This window comes from Anarrhichthys ocellatus, unplaced genomic scaffold (genome assembly GCF_004355925.1).
Source record: "Anarrhichthys ocellatus isolate YVR2014 unplaced genomic scaffold, GSC_Weel_1.0 scaffold18, whole genome shotgun sequence".
Classification (NCBI taxonomy): domain Eukaryota; kingdom Metazoa; phylum Chordata; class Actinopteri; order Perciformes; family Anarhichadidae; genus Anarrhichthys; species Anarrhichthys ocellatus.
Window position 1 is genome coordinate 6640334 of NW_022280048.1, and position 18276 is coordinate 6658609.

The 18276-nt window shown below is 41.8% G+C and overlaps 1 protein-coding gene across 4 annotated transcripts in view; it reads left to right on the forward strand.

Moving 5' to 3' along the window:
- The first annotated feature begins 1407 nt into the window (after positions 1 to 1407).
- auts2a (activator of transcription and developmental regulator AUTS2 a) overlaps positions 1408 to 18276 on the forward strand; it is a 292831-nt gene continuing 275962 nt past the window's right edge. For all 4 annotated transcript variants that reach the window (XM_031857275.1, XM_031857276.1, XM_031857279.1 and 1 more), the window contains exons 1-2: positions 1408 to 1620; positions 3828 to 4558. In XM_031857275.1, coding sequence (XP_031713135.1) covers positions 4274 to 4558 — 285 coding nt within the window. In that variant the 5' untranslated portion in view covers positions 1408 to 1620; positions 3828 to 4273. The remainder of the gene's footprint in view (positions 1621 to 3827; positions 4559 to 18276) is intronic.

Sequence of the window (18276 nt, forward strand, 5' to 3'; positions counted from 1 at the left end):
TTTTTGTGTACGACTAATCGAGTATCAAAACTGTCATCAACCTGCTTTGCATCGACTAATCGGAACATCTAATAACAGTTAGATGCAAGTGTGCCGCTCGAGCAAATTGCATGTATGTATTTGCATAACAAAAGAGAGCCGACTGACACCTCAGTACTCATGGTTTTGTGAATCCAATGCTGGCCTTTGCACCAGCAGCGTTTTTCAAGAATGACAGTACACAAACTGCGTAAAATGAACTCCTTAAAGCAAGCAGAGCAGCTCCGCGGCATAGGGTGTAGATACATTTAGTCCTGGCAAATGATTCTATGGGTTTTTAATAACTGCCCTCTTACATAATAATGGTTCACTCTCAAGGGCAACACCATATCAATACAATAAATCATGCTGCAGTCAGGAGTCAGCTACAGAACCCTTACTCTTACACTTATTTGTTGGCTCAAATGTGAAGCATTTTCAAATCAATCACTTGTAAATACGTGGCAAGAATAGCACTTAGGCTATTTCTCTGATATACCGTATGGCCGCAGCGCATTGGACACTGCCGACACGTGACACGCTTAACGCCACAGGTGCAAGTAATTGCCTAAATTGCCAGGGTTCGCGTGAATAAGGGGCAACACGGAGAACCGTCGTTCCGAGGTAATGTTGCTACGGTGTTTTTACGTACACTAAAAAAAAGTGCTGTGCTTATTTAGTGTTTTAAAAGTCATTTCACGGCACCGTAAGGTCAGAATTCTTTGTTAGTGTTGAACAGGGTGATGTGTTAGTTGGCCGCGGGTGTCCTTGAGAAGAGACGCTTTCAGGAGCCAGTGTATAATCAGACACCTTCGCACATAGCCTACAGACACATGTCTTAATGAGTGACATGGATGACACCAGGCTGTGGTGGTGAACTGAATCACTGAGTACATGTAAATGACAGGTGTGGGTTGTTCCTCACTTGTTGCCCTCTTCAATGAAAAAAATATTTTTTCACCAGTTCAGTGCAGCCTTGCTTGTTCCAACACTTGTTAGGTGATATTAAGCATACTTTTCAATTTCGCTAATAAATGCTTATTTGTCTCGACAGCTTTTCTGATGCAGCTGAGGTTCATTAGGCAATGAGTAGCCACTATTCCGAAGTATTTAATGTTATTCTCAGCTGGCGTTATCATCACCGACACAAACTTATCACTTCATACTTGTAAACCTACTTGTATTCATGATTGTTTTTGGCCATATAATGTACGGCCAAACGCGTTTGAGATGTATTCCGAGGTAAAAGGGAAAACAAGGTGCGCAGACCGGCTTTGTCTGGCTTGGGTTCCACCGTGTCTCCGGTTATTCCGTCTCTTTATTGTAACTCGGAGCTTACCGAAATGTCCAGACACAGCACTATTTGCGCCGAGGAGGAAGCGTGCAGCCTGTAAAGCGGCACTGCGGCATCGCCGTATCACTGCGCCCCGGTCCCCCTTCTCCGGGATCCTGAAGCTCGGATCTGGGGAGAGGAGGAGGAGATACCCTTTGGTTTTCCTTTGCGGGATTTATTTTGCCAGCTCCAAACCTTCTTGTGCGTTATCTTTGAATAGTGACCGAAGGCCTGCAACTTGTCCGGACGGTCCCTCCCCACTCGCAAGGGTTTGCATTTCTTCGTTTTGCATGACGTGTCTTGGAGCAAAAAAAAAAAAGAGAGAGAGGCTTGCTTTTGTTGTGTGTGTTACAGTGGAAAATGAAGCTTGGAGAGCCGGAGTAGGAGCCAGTGCCAGTCCGCTGCTGCTGTTGTGGGCTGGACTGGATTACAGAGCCTGAGATCTCTACTGACAGCACAGGCAGACAAAAAGGGACTGTGAGCGAAGACATGGGAAAGAGTCTTTCACTGAGCTAGAAAAGCCACGGCGAGTGCTAGAATACAGGCTTTTTACCCAAATAAGCGATATTTTGGGATCAATTTGTGCTGTGTGTGTGTGTGTGTGTGTGTGTGTGTGTGTCATTAGATGAGTGCTGGCACGGGGCATCAGGTTAAAGGCATAGGTACTAGGAGAAAAGGTTTAGACTTAGAGCACCGTTATTATAGTAAAGGTGGATTTACCCTTTTTTTGGATTGTTTGAAGGCAGAACAACTGCATGCAAGGAATATTTTGATGCATTTTGATCTAATGTTGGCATGCCGGCTTTCTTATGTACCAATTTAATTACAACCCATTTTTTATACATGGTTCTAATTGTGCTTGTGTAAAACATCTGCGACTTTGCAAGATGTAGCAGAGCGTTTAGGGAGCACATGCGTGCTGCAGAATCCAGATGAGCTACATTACATGACAACCTGTGTCCAAGGAGACAATGTAAAGTTGAAGATGGTGGTTGACTGTATGTACTGTGGCAGATTTGCTTTTGAGTTTGTGTGGTGATGCAGAAAAGGTGCGATTCCTCTCTGTTTGAAATGTCCACCAGCGTTTTGGAGGCATGCTTGGTGAAAGCCTGCAGTTTGTAGATTGAGTTTTCTTCCACATAGAATACCGTTTCTATGATGTAATGGACGAGAATTGATATTCTGGACACATAGAGAAGCCATATGTGTTTTTAGACTACAATGGAAGAGTGTCTCTCAGTGGCTTCAGGCCTAGACTGTAGGCTATGCCTTGAGAACGATCCAGAATGAGACTGCAAGCTGTTGAATGTTGCATCCTGATATCATTAAGCAGCCAAATGCCTTCAGTGTCAGACAGTGAAGGTATGCCACGCTAAGATCTATAGTGCATTTCAGGATGACATTATAAAATGGTCTTGATTTCATTATGGTGTGTGTAAAACCTCAAGGACATCTCTCTGTTAAATACGACCTGATTCATGAAAGATATATTTAGCTGTTGTTGATTAGTGGAATATGTGAGTGAGATGTTGCAACCAGGACAGTATATTAGAGGAGTTGAGACGGTTGTCGCAATGAATTTGGTCATCCAGACAGATCTTTGGATGAATGTCTACAAGTCAGGATTGTGTTCTTCAAGAATAACTTTAAAATCACTTCTCTTATAGTTGATGGATGACGTACTGTACTATATGTGGGCAGCTTGAGTCTTTACATTTATAAGGCCTTAACTTTGACAAATAAAGATGCTACACCACGCATGAAAATGAAACTTAATTTATAATGTCATTATGGAATATGCATATGAAGGCCACTGAATTTGGAATTGAAGTGTATTATAAATAAATGTATTTACCAAACGAACAAGAGCAGCAAAAGTGGTCGGATAGATTGTACTGAGTTGTTTGTTATTAATACATCATTTGATTTAATTAAGATTTTATTTCAGCTTGTTTAGTAATCCATTCAATTATTGCAGTAGGGCCAGTGTACTGTATGTCACTGATACATTGGTTACACTTAATATTTGCATTTGTACAGATGGGTACACATAGTCTCTGTATGTTACTAAAGAATTAACAGTGACGGTACCAAAAACAACAAGTTCAAGTTCAGGCGCATGTCACCAAGAAGAAAAGTTAAAACAAATCTGCTGCATAATTAATCAAAGTAATTTACTCGTACAAAATACAGTTTAGGCGAGAAGCTTGGCAAAAGCTTCAGAGACGCTAGTAAAAGAGCACTTACAACACATCGTCTCATCTCAGGGCTTAACGACCTGGCAGGGTGAGAACACACAGTCAACTTAGCAGAGGAGACTGTAGCCACCCTAATAATGCATGCATTATGTAGAACGACAACAGCCTTCTGTAGGCTTGACTAAATGCACAGTTGAACTTGCAGAGTGAACATGTAGCAAATGTGTCTCTCTCTCTCTGTCTCTGTCTCTCTTTCTCTCTCTGTCTTTATCTTGCAGGAGGGAGAGTTTGCTGACCTTGGGTGAGACAAGTAGGTTCCTGGAGAAGAAAGATGTGGCGACACCTGCTCGACTCACCATGGCGGGACATGTTCACTGAGCAGATATTTGCCTTAACTTGAAAAGCTCTTCCTCTGCCGGAATTGACAGCTTGGTGATAACGAGTTTAATAGATCATTTTACACCTCTGTCGTAGGATTTGATGGACTGCCTTTGGGGATCTTTGCTGGGAACCTAGCTTGGTTCAGTGACTCGATGCCGTTTTGCGTTTCCTGTAAAAGGTGTCATCTGTTGGATATTACATGGTTACCTTGGATCTAGTACATTAATAACATTAACTGGGATATTGCGTCTATTCTCCTCAGAGGGTTTCACACGAGTGGAGGTCAAGCGGTGTCAGTGTTTGGCCCTTAAAGATTCTGATTCTCTCTAAGAGGTTTATTTGGATGTTAACCATGAAGAGCACGGATGGCCCTCGAGCTAGTGGCCTCCGCAAGAAGAGGAAGTCAAGGTCAGTGAGGAATCGGGACAGGAGATCAAATGGGATAAGGGACAACCATGTCAAGGGCTCCGTCTTTCGCTTCTCCGACTCCGAGCGGGAGGGCGACAGGGAGCCCCCCTCATCTCGCCATCGCCCCCCACGAAGAAAGCGAAAGGAGTCTACTTCTGCTGAAGAGGACATCATCGACGGCTTCTCCATTACAGGGTTCGTGACCCTGGAGGCTCTGGAGGTGAGTAAACCAGGGAAAAGTCCCTTCAACTCTCTCCAACCTTTTGTGTGTGTGTGTGTGTGTTGCGCTTTTGCATGACAATACAGTTGAGAATCTCTTAACGCTGTGTGAAGATGTTTATTATTGTGTGCCTCTCTTACTGGGCCTGCCCAGAGTTTTGGCGCCTGCCTGCATATTTGGCTGTTGTGTGAGCTGGAGTTGAACAGATGTAGCTTTAAATGTAGCGCTGCAGCCAGAGATTACTATCTGTGTCACTGAGAGGCTGTTGTTGTTGTGTGTACTGCTCTGGATTTGTTTTCAACAAGAGTTTTCCAGCAAAGCCCTACACCAGATGAGGGATGTTCAGCTATGGTTGTAGTGGATGTTGTGCCTTTCTACGCTTCAGAGTAAAAAAGCAATTTGATCTGTGTTACAACAGTTTATTCAGAGTGGGAGTAATTTATTGTGCAGCGGCTAGCCATTTTCCTGGAACTGCAAACTGGGCAGAGGCTGCCTTCCAACGATATAGTTCTGAATTATGACTTCATTTTATATGGCGCAACTGCCATATTTTTCTATAATGGTAGCTAACAGACGGGTGACAAACTAAAGGAACAGTGTCTCCTGCCACATTTCCACCGCATTATACGGCTCAACTGGACTCACTCTCTTTTTGGTTTTCCATGAGCAAAAGTTGTTGATAGTACCTGGGACTTATTTTGGTACCACGTCAGCCGAGGTTCCTAGTGAGCTGAGCTGGTACTAGAAGGTCAAGTTAAATCTCTGTGGACCAATGATAACAAGCCCCGACATGGGACATCCTGCAAAAATGCCCATTTTTTTAATAGCCAAGCTGCTGGCAATAGCACCGTTTTCATTCACTCGACCCAGATTTTACAGAGTGGCAGCTCGCAAAACTACGCCGTACTCTACGGACAGCAGCCTATGCTGTACAATTGATGGAAGTACAGACATTTCTCTGTGGTCTGCTGATTGAAGGAAAGGATGAAAGTGTTGCGTTGAAGATGATGTCGCAGCAGTTTCAGGCGGCGGCGCTGTGGTGATCAGCTGAGAATCCCACCTAAACTATCAACAGCGGAACACGAAATGGATGAAAGTACCTAAAGTTAGTCAAACATTAGTAAGGTGTAATGGTAGTAAGGCCACCATGACATTGATTCTACAAGTTCTTTAGAAACATTCTTTCATTTGGTGTGTCCGTTGTGGAGAACGGAGTCCAGCACATCGGTTCAAAGCTTTTGATTCACATCATGTTCCTACTCCTCTAAACATTCAGAGATCAGCCCCTTGCATTCGTGTGTTCTCCACTCCTTATGTCAGGTGTTTCTTTGAAATCGTGTCCTGTCTGTATGTGTCAGTGTTGTTGATTTCACAGGAAGTACTACCAACCGTTAATTTTGCATCAAATATTTCAATAAACATTTCATCGTGTTTAGTTTATCCTGATCTTGTTTCAGCAGGATGTGAAAACAGTTTGTATCTGTACAAGGTCAGAGTCGGGGCTGTCCTGGGATAACACAGCCTGGCTTGCATTTTCTAATATATGCAGTGTGATACCAATCTCATGTTCGCTGATGTGACCCATCTCAAGGATAAGTACAGTAGCACTTGTCCTCACTATGTCCCTTTGTTAGTCAGATCAACCCTTTCCACAGTTTAAGACTGTCGTGTTATTCAGATGTAGTCTTGTGCCTGCACGTCCTTTCTCTTCCTCCCAGTTTTGACCTTCTCTCTGTTGTTCCTTCCATTGGGGTTTCAGCCGGCTAAAAGAACTGAGTGTGAGTGTCTAGCTGGATGACAACTTAGAAATCAAGTGACTAGCTTGTTTTCAGATAAAGATGCATTGCATTTTAATCACATTTATTTTCTTACAAACTGTTTGTCCTTCCACTGACTTGTAACTATTTCACTTTCTTAATCTCTACACTTGAAGTCAAACTGCACATACAAGCAGTTAAGTGTTATCTGTACTTGTATGAATCTATTATCACAAAATATAAAAGCACCCCCCCCCCCTCCTGTCGGTTTGACTGGCTCTAAGATATTCAGTATTTCAGAGCTCTCCATCAAAACATACATTACATGATGCTCTATCAATTTATGAATATTTAATGAATTTAAATGAAAGGGGAGATGATACCGTTGCCTTGGAAGGTCTGATTGTAACAGATTTACAGTTTGATGTACATCGTAGAAAATATGTTGACATTTTATTACCCTCCACAACATTGTTTCAGCCTGTTACTGTAGTCAACCGAATGAAACACAGACTAATAAATCAAAATATATTGCAGTTTCAAATTACATTAATATCAAATCACAGTGATGTAGAAGGCACATCTTACAGAACAATCTTGTCGCAGAGGGGTTCACTGAATAATAAAAATTCAGAGTTTAAGTGAGAGCATGAGAAAAATAAATCATACTTGTGTGGGAGTGCAAACGTGTACACACAGGATGGCTTTTCTTCGGTTGTGACTGAACTTATTAATACAGTATCAACTCGCAGGGAAGTGAAGGGAGACGGCAAGGTTCTATCACTTCTTCCAGTTGTTGGGCAGCTTTAAATAGAGCAGTGTGTTGAACTCTGTCCCAAATGTAATGCCTGGAATTAATAACAGAAGCTGATGATTCATCTTTGTGTTCACACAATCTCTGAAAGGAGGATCTGGACTATGACCATGTCCACCAAGCTCCTACCCCCATGTTGATAAGCTGTTGTAGCTCAGCACCCCCGCTGCCTTGTGCCTGCTTCAGAATTTGTGTCCAGTTTCATGTGGTTCCAAGGACCAAACTGTGCTCTCTGCTTCATTCCTCTGGTGATTAGATGCCAGATTAACTGATTGTTTGCTCTTTAAAATGTCAGAAAATAATCCCAGTCCCCAAAATTCAAAGTGACATCTTCAGATGTCTTGTTTGGTCCAATGAGCAGCCCAAAACTCAAAGATACTAACTTTACAATTAAAGCAGTAAATCCTTACTTTACAATGAGAATGAGACAATTTGAGAAATTACCGGTTATCTTTTGTCCTAAATAGTTTGAGACATTTTATGACGCTTAACTAATCGAATGACTAATAGTTTTCACTCAAGAGAGAGCCGCATACATCCTTTGTTTATGAAACCTGGCCTCTCTTGTGGTTTCAGAGAAAGAGATGACAGTGTAGGGAAACGATAGCCTAGATTAAGATCCTGGCCCGCTAACTGCCTCCCAAGTGCCCCTGAGCGAGCCACTTGACCCCCCACACACACACTCACACTCATTCATTATAGCTGTTCACAGACCACTGATACAAGACTTATTTTACTTGGCAGCTCTCTCATGTGAGTGACTGTGTTCAAATCAGGACTGAGAGTTAATCAGAAAGTTGCTGATACAGACACAAATAAATAACATTTGCCAGGTTTAATAAAGGTTCATGGTCCCAAAGAAGTCTTTGAAAAGCTGTGTTGTTGTATGTCGCCCTGTAGTGACTGACATGACCATTTAGTGCGGAGGTTTTTAAACGGATTGTTTCAGATAGACCCACCCTGTCTGGTTTTTCAGGATTGTTGGAGAGATATTTTCCTTCTCTTTAATCTTCAACTATGGATCAACCTTGTCGGAGCTTTTCTTGCATTTCACCACCTCCATAGCTCAAATAATTGGATTTCTGTTTATCCAATATTTTTTCAGTGTAATTTTCACGACAATTACACTTCAGTTTCCTCAGTCTTCTATGTAATGTAGGTCTGACTTTTTCTTTCTTTAACCCTTCCTTTGCAATAGTGAGCTGTGTTTACTTGTGTGTTTTTACCACACACGGGTATTCTACATTCTACATAGTGTATATATGGAACTATGTACAAGCATATCACAGCACCAGTGGCTCTTTTTCTGTCTGGGCAAAGTTAAATTCTGATGAGGTCAGACCCCTGGAGGTATATGCTAGTGCTCTCCATCTGTCACCACAGTGCTGGAGCAACACTGCTCCCAGCCCTGCTTTTCATGTGCATGCTGTTATCTTATCTTTGCATTTCTCTTTTGCAGTCTCAGGGCTGAAGCTTCTGTGATGACACTCTTTAGATACTCCATTTGCTTTTGGTAGATGTTGGACAACATATTGTTGCCTTGATTAATGGGCTTGTTTGTTTCCGCTGCGGTTAATATTCAAAGCTTATTACTGGTCATTGGTGTTTCTTGTTTGCTCTCTATTCCGATCAGCATCATGTACAGTCTTCACATGCATATAAAGTTTTGATGTAACAATGGGCCTTATGCAAGACGCACTCATTTGAACAGAACTGTTCTTAAGTTACTTTATGAATGATTTAGGAGAACTTGCCGCATTGACCAATTTTCGCGTATCTTGAATTTTTTTTGGTCCAACCCTGCCATAGGAGTCGTGTGCAATTAGTCTCCTGTTATGCAAGTCTTTCACCAATGGATTTGTTTATTTCATTACCCCAAGGTATTATTTGGACGTTAATTATGCTAATTTACAGATCTCATTAAAGCACAGGTGGCATTCATCACGCTGGTCATTTACATATTTATCTGAAGTTAGGAACGTTGGCAAACGGGTTAAAAAATAATTAAAAGAAATTCAAGATAATATTGGACCAATGATTTGTTTCCATGTATACTGGATACTGCTAAATGACGTGCTGTGTAGTTTGAGGAATCCATCTTGGCTGTAAGTGAATCTAAAGAGCAATGAGCAATGCTACATCATAACTGTTTAGCGGTGAATAGACAGACTACGGTCTTTAATATCATAAGTATAAGTCGGATTTTTTTATTGAGAGAGGGCCGAGCAGCAACCTATTACAGCACATGAAGAAATTACTAAATAATTTAGTGGCTTCTCCTCTAAAACCTTTGCTGTGTTCCACCCATTTCACTTGACAGGTGTTCCTAACCTCAGCGTGTCCCTACTGACCACAATTGATTTACGATGTTGCCCAAGTTAACCCTCGTGCCCATTATTTCCCAATAGTTAGTAGTCTGTACAGTACACACACGTGTACCGATAAATGCCTAAAACGTCCAATCGCACCCTTTTCTCTTTCAACCGTCGAAAGGCTAGATTGACTGGATAACAACACCTCATCTTCTTGCTCAGCGGGTTAACAGCAGTCTATTACATACATGACTGCCCGTGATAATACGATGAACGGCACACAAGCAGCACTGTGTAAATTACTACAATTGCAGTGTCTGTTCTACTCAGATTTTTCATTGAAAGGTCTGGACTGAAGTCTTAATTCACAATGCCCCACAGAGCTCCAGCGGGTTTTGTTGTTTCTCTAAACAATTTCTCCCTCTAACTTAATCTGTTACACACCATAAAAAACAGAAGACAACTGATTCACCTAATGCACAAACGGTGTACAATACGGCACTGGGCACATACGGGTGAGACTGTGAGAGCAGCCTAGTGTTGGGATAGACATGTAGAGCTGACACAAGCAGTTTGGGGCCTGCAGTTTACGCTGGTTCTTTTTATTACTCAGAATAATAAAGAGTACCAATAAATAACAAGAGTGTAATTGTCACGAGATTTATCTTAAGATTTATTTGACATTTTTTAATTGAGTTTGCTGGATCATTATTATTAATCAATTATGTGATTGGCAACTTAATGATGGTCATTCATTTGTTAGCTAAGTTATTAACCTGGTTGTTCTTCTCTTTTGTCCAGCTCAAGATTTGTATCAAGATTTCTCACAACAAACGGTGAGATTATATTAGTTCTAGTCCCCCAGAGGATCATTTCTGGGGATTTTGGTTTCCGTTTTGCCAAAATACAGCTAAAGTCACAGCTTCAGGTATATTTGGATCAACAGCAGCAGTGTATTTAGCCATATTCTGAAACAGTCACTGAGGGTTTATCTCTTCTATTGTTGTTCTTAACTTTATTACAGCAAGAAATACACAATTACTAAAAGTGTCAGTATCCCCTGCTAAACACAGACACAAAAACCTCTCATTTTGCAGCCCAGCTAGTGAAAAAAGGCATATTATTATTTAACGATATGTGCTAAACCAGTTTTTGGCTCTTGTACAACATATTGTAGCAAGTGAGCACTGGATTTGACATGTCATGCCTAGCTGCACCAAACAGCAGACTACTAGCTGCTGACCACCAGAGAGCGAGGAGATAGATCACAAAGCGCTGTAATGCCTTTCACTGCAGGCTTTACGTCACACTGACAAAATGTCCATACCAGCGCTATATATGTATAAACCATGTGTTCATAAGAGCTGTGGAAACGCTCTCATATCAGTACACCTGATGCACCACCAGGACCTTGTTGGGTCCAATCAAGGGCCAATTTCTATTTCTGATTTCTGCTGCGTCCACCGGTTATTTAATTTTAGGCACCAGCTTCACACCCATCTGTCACACCCACACTGGCCATGGAGATGTGATGCATTCAAGCCGGGGGCACAGTGGAGCGTCATAGTTCATGGATTACGTTGAGTCATCGGTGCGTGTGGGTGGAGGGTGGAGGTGGTACGGAGTGAGGAGTGAGGAGTTCAACAACATAATAGGTTCATTGATGGTGTCAGACCTTCCGATAACAAATAACCGCTAGCTAATTAATGGCTATTGACATTTGGAGCAAGTGGAGCAGGAGTTAAAAGACAGGTTTTCCTATCTGAAAGGATCAAGTGCAGAAGGTATGTCAACAAAGGATATTCCTCTCTCGTATGGCCACATGAAGATGATGAATTGCAGTTTAACAGCCTGGCATTTTCCCCCCTCTTGTATGCTGTTCGTGGGATGATGCTGTCGGCTTGCCAGCATTTCAAAAACAATTGATTTTCTTTGGCACAGCCCTCAGAAGTCTGCCTGGAGGAGGACTTGTAAGTGCAGGCAGAGAAGAACACATTGATTGGTACTTCATTGTGTGAGGAGGCTAATGTGAAATCAAATGTATTGACGGCTCCTTTCCCAAAGACTCGGGGGGAGGAGAGAGAGAGAAAGTGACATTTCAAACAATTAAGAGACATCGGCATCATACCAGGTTTTCTTACAGCTTTGTTCCTCAGAGAATGTCGCTTGGTGAACATGGACACCTTCGGAGAGAGCTTTTTGTTTGTCACGATGGCTCTCCATGTGCCACGCTGCCTCGACCGATAGTTCTGTCGAGTGAATAATACCACTGTTGCAGCCTTTTAATTAATTTTCCACCTTCCCCACATATATTTATTCCAGTCTATTGGCAGTAATAGCAGATATTCATTTGGCTGCATCTTGGAGGTGACAGAGAGTGATGAATAATAAGCATATATGCTCTGACAGCCAGTGACTGACACATTCATGAAATAAGATGTCGTTTCTTATTTCCAGATTAGTCCAGATTAGATGATGGCTCTGTTTGGGATATCTACATGGATTCTAACAACTCTGACATGTATGTATACACTAACCATTAGATACTCCTCAGGTTCAGTCATCGTGGCTCTGTATGTGTGCGTCCATTTTAGAAAGTGGGGTCTGTCATTGGGATACAAACCGAGCCAGGGCCCTTTTTAAAGCCTCATTGATCTCCTACTTGTGTACATTCAGTATCTTGGCCGTGTTATCGAACACTCAAGCAGCTCGTCTATTGTGGTGCTCCTTCGCTGTTGCTGCTTGTGGACATTTTTGCCACAGATGCAGATTAATTTGTAAAACGTACTTGGTCTGCATTGCAGGGCGAAGCTACCTGCTTTACAACACAGACCTTATCTTTCCCAGCAGATTTGTCATTTCCCTGCCTCAGTTGGTACTGCGACAGCGTTTCCATCTGTCATGAACATGTGTCCAGGGCGGTTGGACTGTAACTGCATAGAGCGACCGGCCATGAAATCCAGTTGTAAATGCACCCATGACGCCTTTAAGAGCTGCGTCACCCAAAGTAGGAGGCGTTTTACAGAAACATTCAGGCACATATAGCAGGAAATAAACATTCTCATTAAACTTTGGATCTGCTGAAGCAAAGCGAGGAAAGAAAATAAGAAGTCATTGAATATAGCTATGAGAGCTGTTCTTTAATTTTTCCTGTTTCCTGTCACATTTTGACACAACTCCCATATGAAATGCAAAGTGCACAGGTTTTGATTGATGTCAGCTGACAGGCACTCGAGTCTGGTGCTCAACACCCAACACCTCAACTCACTCGTTAGCGGGCGAAACGGACAGCGGTGCGTTCGTATGAACTCGGGCAAAACAAATAGCTCGGCAGCAAGGGGGACGAGCAGCGTCAATGTTTGGAGCTGACAGGCAAAAAGAATGAGACTGTGGGATGTTGGAGCAAGATGGAGGGATGATCAGTATAGTCCTTGTTATTTTAGCCTTACTTTTATAGCCACAGTGAGCTTTGTAGCTGTGGGATGTGCTGCAAATCTAGAGCCTGTGTTTTTACAATGCTGAATATAACCAGTCCATGTCTGAGACGGATGTTTTTTTGTTTTAAATTGTTAAAATACTACAATATGTTTCCCTGTCTGTCTTCAAGCACAGTTTCTGTTTACTTTGTGTTTTGCCTAAATGTTCTTCTTAATACATTGACAGGTGGGGGGGGGCGGGAAATGTGTGTTTAGTCGTGCAATAGACGGTCAGAAAGCTGCTAATATGTTTGTTTACAAACAATGTTTGTGAAGACTGAGTGCTTTTTTGCAGAGATTTATGATGATGCCAAAGAACACACCAGTCTTTCATCAGCTTATGTGTACATTAACAGCTAATCTTTGGCTAATGGCACAACCAGAGTGGCTGAAGAATGGTTCCACCTCTTTAACACCCAAGTCTCCCTGACACTTGTTAATGTAGCACACAGCTCCGAAACGACCACATTTTGTATCCTTATCCAAGTATTGGCACAGAGGCAAATCACATCCTCATCCTAGTATAATTAACTTGCCTCAGTTAAGAAAAATGCATTTCCCCGGTCTGCTTGCCACCTTTCGCTGAGTGAGCCCAGGCCATTTTCTTTTCCATTTCATCTTTGTTTTCATGCTGGCAGGTCCCAAAGACAGATGTGAGGGGGGGAAAAAGATAAATGTTTGCGGATGCCGATTGTAAAATGCCATCTCTGAAGTAGAGCCTTGGCCGGAGTCTCACTCTCTCTTTTGTGTGTAATGGCCCCCACGATGATGCATTTGGACAGATTTTTTTATTTATTTTTTTTCTTCTACTTTACGAGAGACCCTTTTCATGCTTAACTGAACAGTGCATACTAATGGTGGTGCAGTTAGGATGGGCTAGTGTGTGTGTGTGTGTATGGACTTATGAACACAGCCCTGTTGAGATCTCTACCTGCAGCTTTGAACCTTTGATCCCCCGTCTCTTCTCTGATCCTGCTTTCAAACCGAGCCAACCTACCCCTCTTTCCATTTCCATCTGCTTCCATTCCTGCACTCAGATAAGCTTTGCTCGAAAACTGCACAGCCTCAGTTCTTTTTTAAAAATAATTGTTTACACTAGCCTGAATGCCAGACCTTAATCCACAATCGCATGCTTCTTGCAATATTTAGAAAATTGGCATATATCATAGCAGCTAATACCAAATCACAGCACCGTGGCTATATAGCGCAGGATGCCGTTCCATCTCTTCTAGGTCAAATGATATTACAATACTCATGAAAGGCTCCATGGCTGTGTCTCGGTATGATGTCATCAACCTGCATCCACCTGTGAGACTAGCTGCTCTCGGTGCTCAGTAGGAGCTTTTATGTGGCCCCAAACTGCTTAAGACGAGAGTCACTGGGGTCCATTAGATGCAGCTTTTCAGTTTCCCATGTTATGTTCTCATTCAGCATCCGCTGTGAAAATGGTTTGATCACTTACCAAGTGGGAGTGGAGGCAAATAGTCTTGAGTAATCGGGTTATGACTTTTCACGCTTTGAGCACCACAGTGCCGTGTAGTCTCATTATAGTGGAGAGAAGGCAGACATCTCAGAAACTAAGCAACTCACACCAAACTAATCTAGATTTACAAATCAGTGTTTTCTTTATACGAAGCTATAATGTTATACATTAAAATGTTTCGGTCAGTTTGGTGAAGTTTGCATCCCTTCTTCAGAATCTTGACATTTGAGCCTTTACTTCATTACTTCAAGCTAACTGTTACAAATGTTTGAGGTGAAAAACCATTTATCTATTACGAAGTATTTGAATAGTTCGTTGATTACTTTTACTCATTTCAACCATTTATCCATCACTTTGAGCAAAGTATCTGGACTGTTTATTCATTACTTTCAGCTCTCTGTTTCAACGATTAAGTGTCAAGAATAAAATATTCGCTCACTCGTATCCACGCTTCAGAAGATATTTAATAATAAATAATTTACCAGTAAATAATGTAAGGGTGTTTGACTATTGACACTTGTGTTTTCCCCGTGGTCAGCACCTCTCCACCACTGCTGTGAGATTCTCCTCTCTCTCATCCTGTTTCCATCATTTTTAGTGAACTAAAACTAGTTTTCACTCACTCTCAATCACAGCACTGTGTGTTCAGGTGTTCCAGCTGACTCAGTATGCGGCTCTTTTTTCCTAATCAAAATGTAATTTCTATCTTTTCAAATGACCTGGTCCACTCTACAGTACGAGCTTTCTATGTACACTCTTTCATCTGCACACTTTCTCTGGGTTGGGAATCTGCTCAAGGCAACTTCAGAGCTTGTGGTACAATTAATTCTATTTAAGTTGGTGAAAATGTTTTAATAGTATGTTCTTGTTCTTGTGAAAGAGAAATGATGTCCACCAAAGGTCTACAGAGCCATATAAGGATGTTATAGGTTCCAAGTTGGAAACGGCTTCAATATGTAGTTGATTTGATCTGCAACGCACCTATCATGTAAAAGGAAGACTCCAGGATGACAGTAGTACTGCATTTAAAAGCTATGAATCCTGTGACAAATGCTCTTCCTGGGAATTCCTGACGAGGTTTGGTGGAGTAGTGGAGGGAGAGCAGAAGTGCCTCGAGCTGCGTGCTGCTGTGTGTTTATGTTGTGTGTACGTGTGGATATGCTTGTAGCTAATGGTGAGGGCCTGTCATTCGTCACCTTGTTATTCTGCATATGGGATAGTTGCTATTTATGTCATCGCTAAGGACCAATCCATAAATGCTATATGAATGATGCCAGGTTGAATAATGCATTAACATTTTTGGGTTATTGCCAAAGTGTGTGTGTGTGTGTGTGTATGTATATATATGTATGTGTGTGTGTGTGTGTGTGTGTGTGTGTGCACGGAAGATTAAATTCCACCTGCGGCACAGCAAACACGTAAAGCATGTTTTCCATTGCCAAATATATGTTTTGAATGAAAGGCAGTTGAGTTTATGACAACACACAGGTCTGTCTCATTAATATCAAGCTGTATGTAAAGTCCTAAGACAACAAATTCTCCTTAAGTAAATGTTACATATGATATTACAGGATTAACAGATTAAGTGCAGACATTTTCTCAAGATATTTGATCCAGCTACATGATGGTTGTGCCTCAAGCGTCGTTTGCTTTGTAGTATTTAACTATTAAAGCTACAGTTATAACTTTAATAATAGTATCTTTTGTCATATTTGCTCCATTTGTCACTATATCCTGACAGTAGTACATGAAGCATATAATCCTTTTAGTGCTCCTAATGGTGTTTGCCAGATTCCACCGCGCCTGGAGAAAAATAACCCATCAGAGCCGTGGAGTCTCTAACACGGCTGTGAATCACTGGTGGTGAAGTCGGATCACACCGTCTCATCAAACAGGAATTAAGATTCTGTTCTGCAGAGATTATTCTTCACCTCAATCGGTTCCACAAACATATGTGACCAACTTACTTACTATGGATAAATCATTTATTGTCTTGATTTTAAAATAATCCATAATCGATCAGTGAAGTTCCTTTTTAAATGTACATGCTTAGTTTGACTTGGGAGTTTGATTTGAGCGACTAATTGAGTATAACTGTGATTCAGTCGATCAAGTCTATCAAGTATGTGAGAGCCCTGTGTGCATACCCGTGTGTGTTACTGTGTGTGTGAGAGGTTATGATAAAGGAAGATGGAACATGCAGTACATCATGGGGAGAAAGATCTGCCATTTGTGTTTGAGTGTAAGTGTGTGCAGCAGGGTCGCTGCGCTCCAGAAAGCCAAATAGATCCGGAGCTCTGTACACCAAATGAAAACAAGGCCTCGTATTGTGTTCAGTAAGTGCTGCTGATGTGCCTTCTGCTGTAGGGAAAGAGGAAAGAACGCCAGATCCACAAACAACACATCTTAAGAAACAAGTCTTTGCCGAAGGAGCACTTTGCTTATGATTTCATTCCAACAAGCAGACGTTTTTAGTGTGTAGTCCCCCCCCAAAAAGAAAACATGAACAGATTTTCATTTTGTGCATTAGTTGCTTTATAAGTCATCATCTGACAGCTGTTTTGTTCACTTATGATTTTCTCCCCCTCTTTGTGTTGTTTCTAGATAGTGTGTGTTAAGCTTCATTTTCTCACTTTATCATATTTTTTGACAACATTTTTGAATTCTGTGATATGTTTCCAAGCCAATCCCAGTTGCTTCAGCTGGATATGTAATATACATCCCATCCTGTTTCATAGTAATGAAGCTGGAGCTTGAATTACTGTTGTTGGTGATGGGAGTACATACTGCCAGAGATGGCACACAAGATATTTATTTCGTAGGGTCCACATAGCGAGCTTGTTCTGAGGAGGTCGCATCATAAATACCGTTTTATGATTAGCCTTATTTTGTTGAGCTGTTTTCCAATGATCATAAAAAAAATCGGAGAATGATGACAAGCGTGTAATATCGTGATCATTAAATAATGTGGTTCATATGAGACTAGAACATGAGAAATGATGACTAAACATTAACACAATATCTATTCAGCTTTTTATGTGTGAGAATTGCAAAACCAAGATTTATTTATGTAAAAACATGACATTGTTTCTTAAGACTGAGAAACCCATTGATAAAATGAGGAGTTGTCAGCAGTGTAAATCCTGGATGATTGTTATAAACAGTGTGCTGAGAGACAAACTGGAAATGTTTATGCTCAACTAGATGGGCTAAATCATAATCATGAAAATGCAGACAGCCAATTCCATGATATTTCCCGTCTGTGAGAGAGTTTGGTGAAAGCATGATAATTAATTTTCGGTGAACCTTGGTGTGTTCCCCTGGTCTTTCTACTGCTACACTGTCCTGTCTGAGTCTCCTCCTGACAACCTCTCATTACAGCTGAGGCAGGCCAGGCTAACAGGGCAATTGATGGACTGTCTATATGACCGTTCGGGGCTCTGGTGCATCGCTCACCTGAACCTGCGTGGACTTCCATCTATGTGTCGTGTCTCAGTCCCCCGGCAGTGTGTTTTTCATGAAGCGTGTGCTGGAGTTTTGTAAATGGGAGCTTTGCACAGGGATAAAAGGTGCTCTTATGTAAATGCCAGCGTGGTCTTTGTTTATTCAGCACATCCCAGGGTGTGTGTCTCTCTCTCTCTCTCTCTCGCTCTCGCTCTCGCTCTCTCTCTGTGTGTGTGTGCAGGGTTTTAGGATGGATTTAGTTTTGCCAGCTAATAGGGTATCAGCTGTACTGTACAAGCAGTGAGTGGATGCAGCCCGTGGGCTATCCACACAGGCCTTATCACTCAGCAAGCAGAACCCATGATAAGGTATTATGTTTTCCACAATAGTCTGCTGTGTTTTCTCCTGTTTGTGCAGTTCCCCCGTACTGCA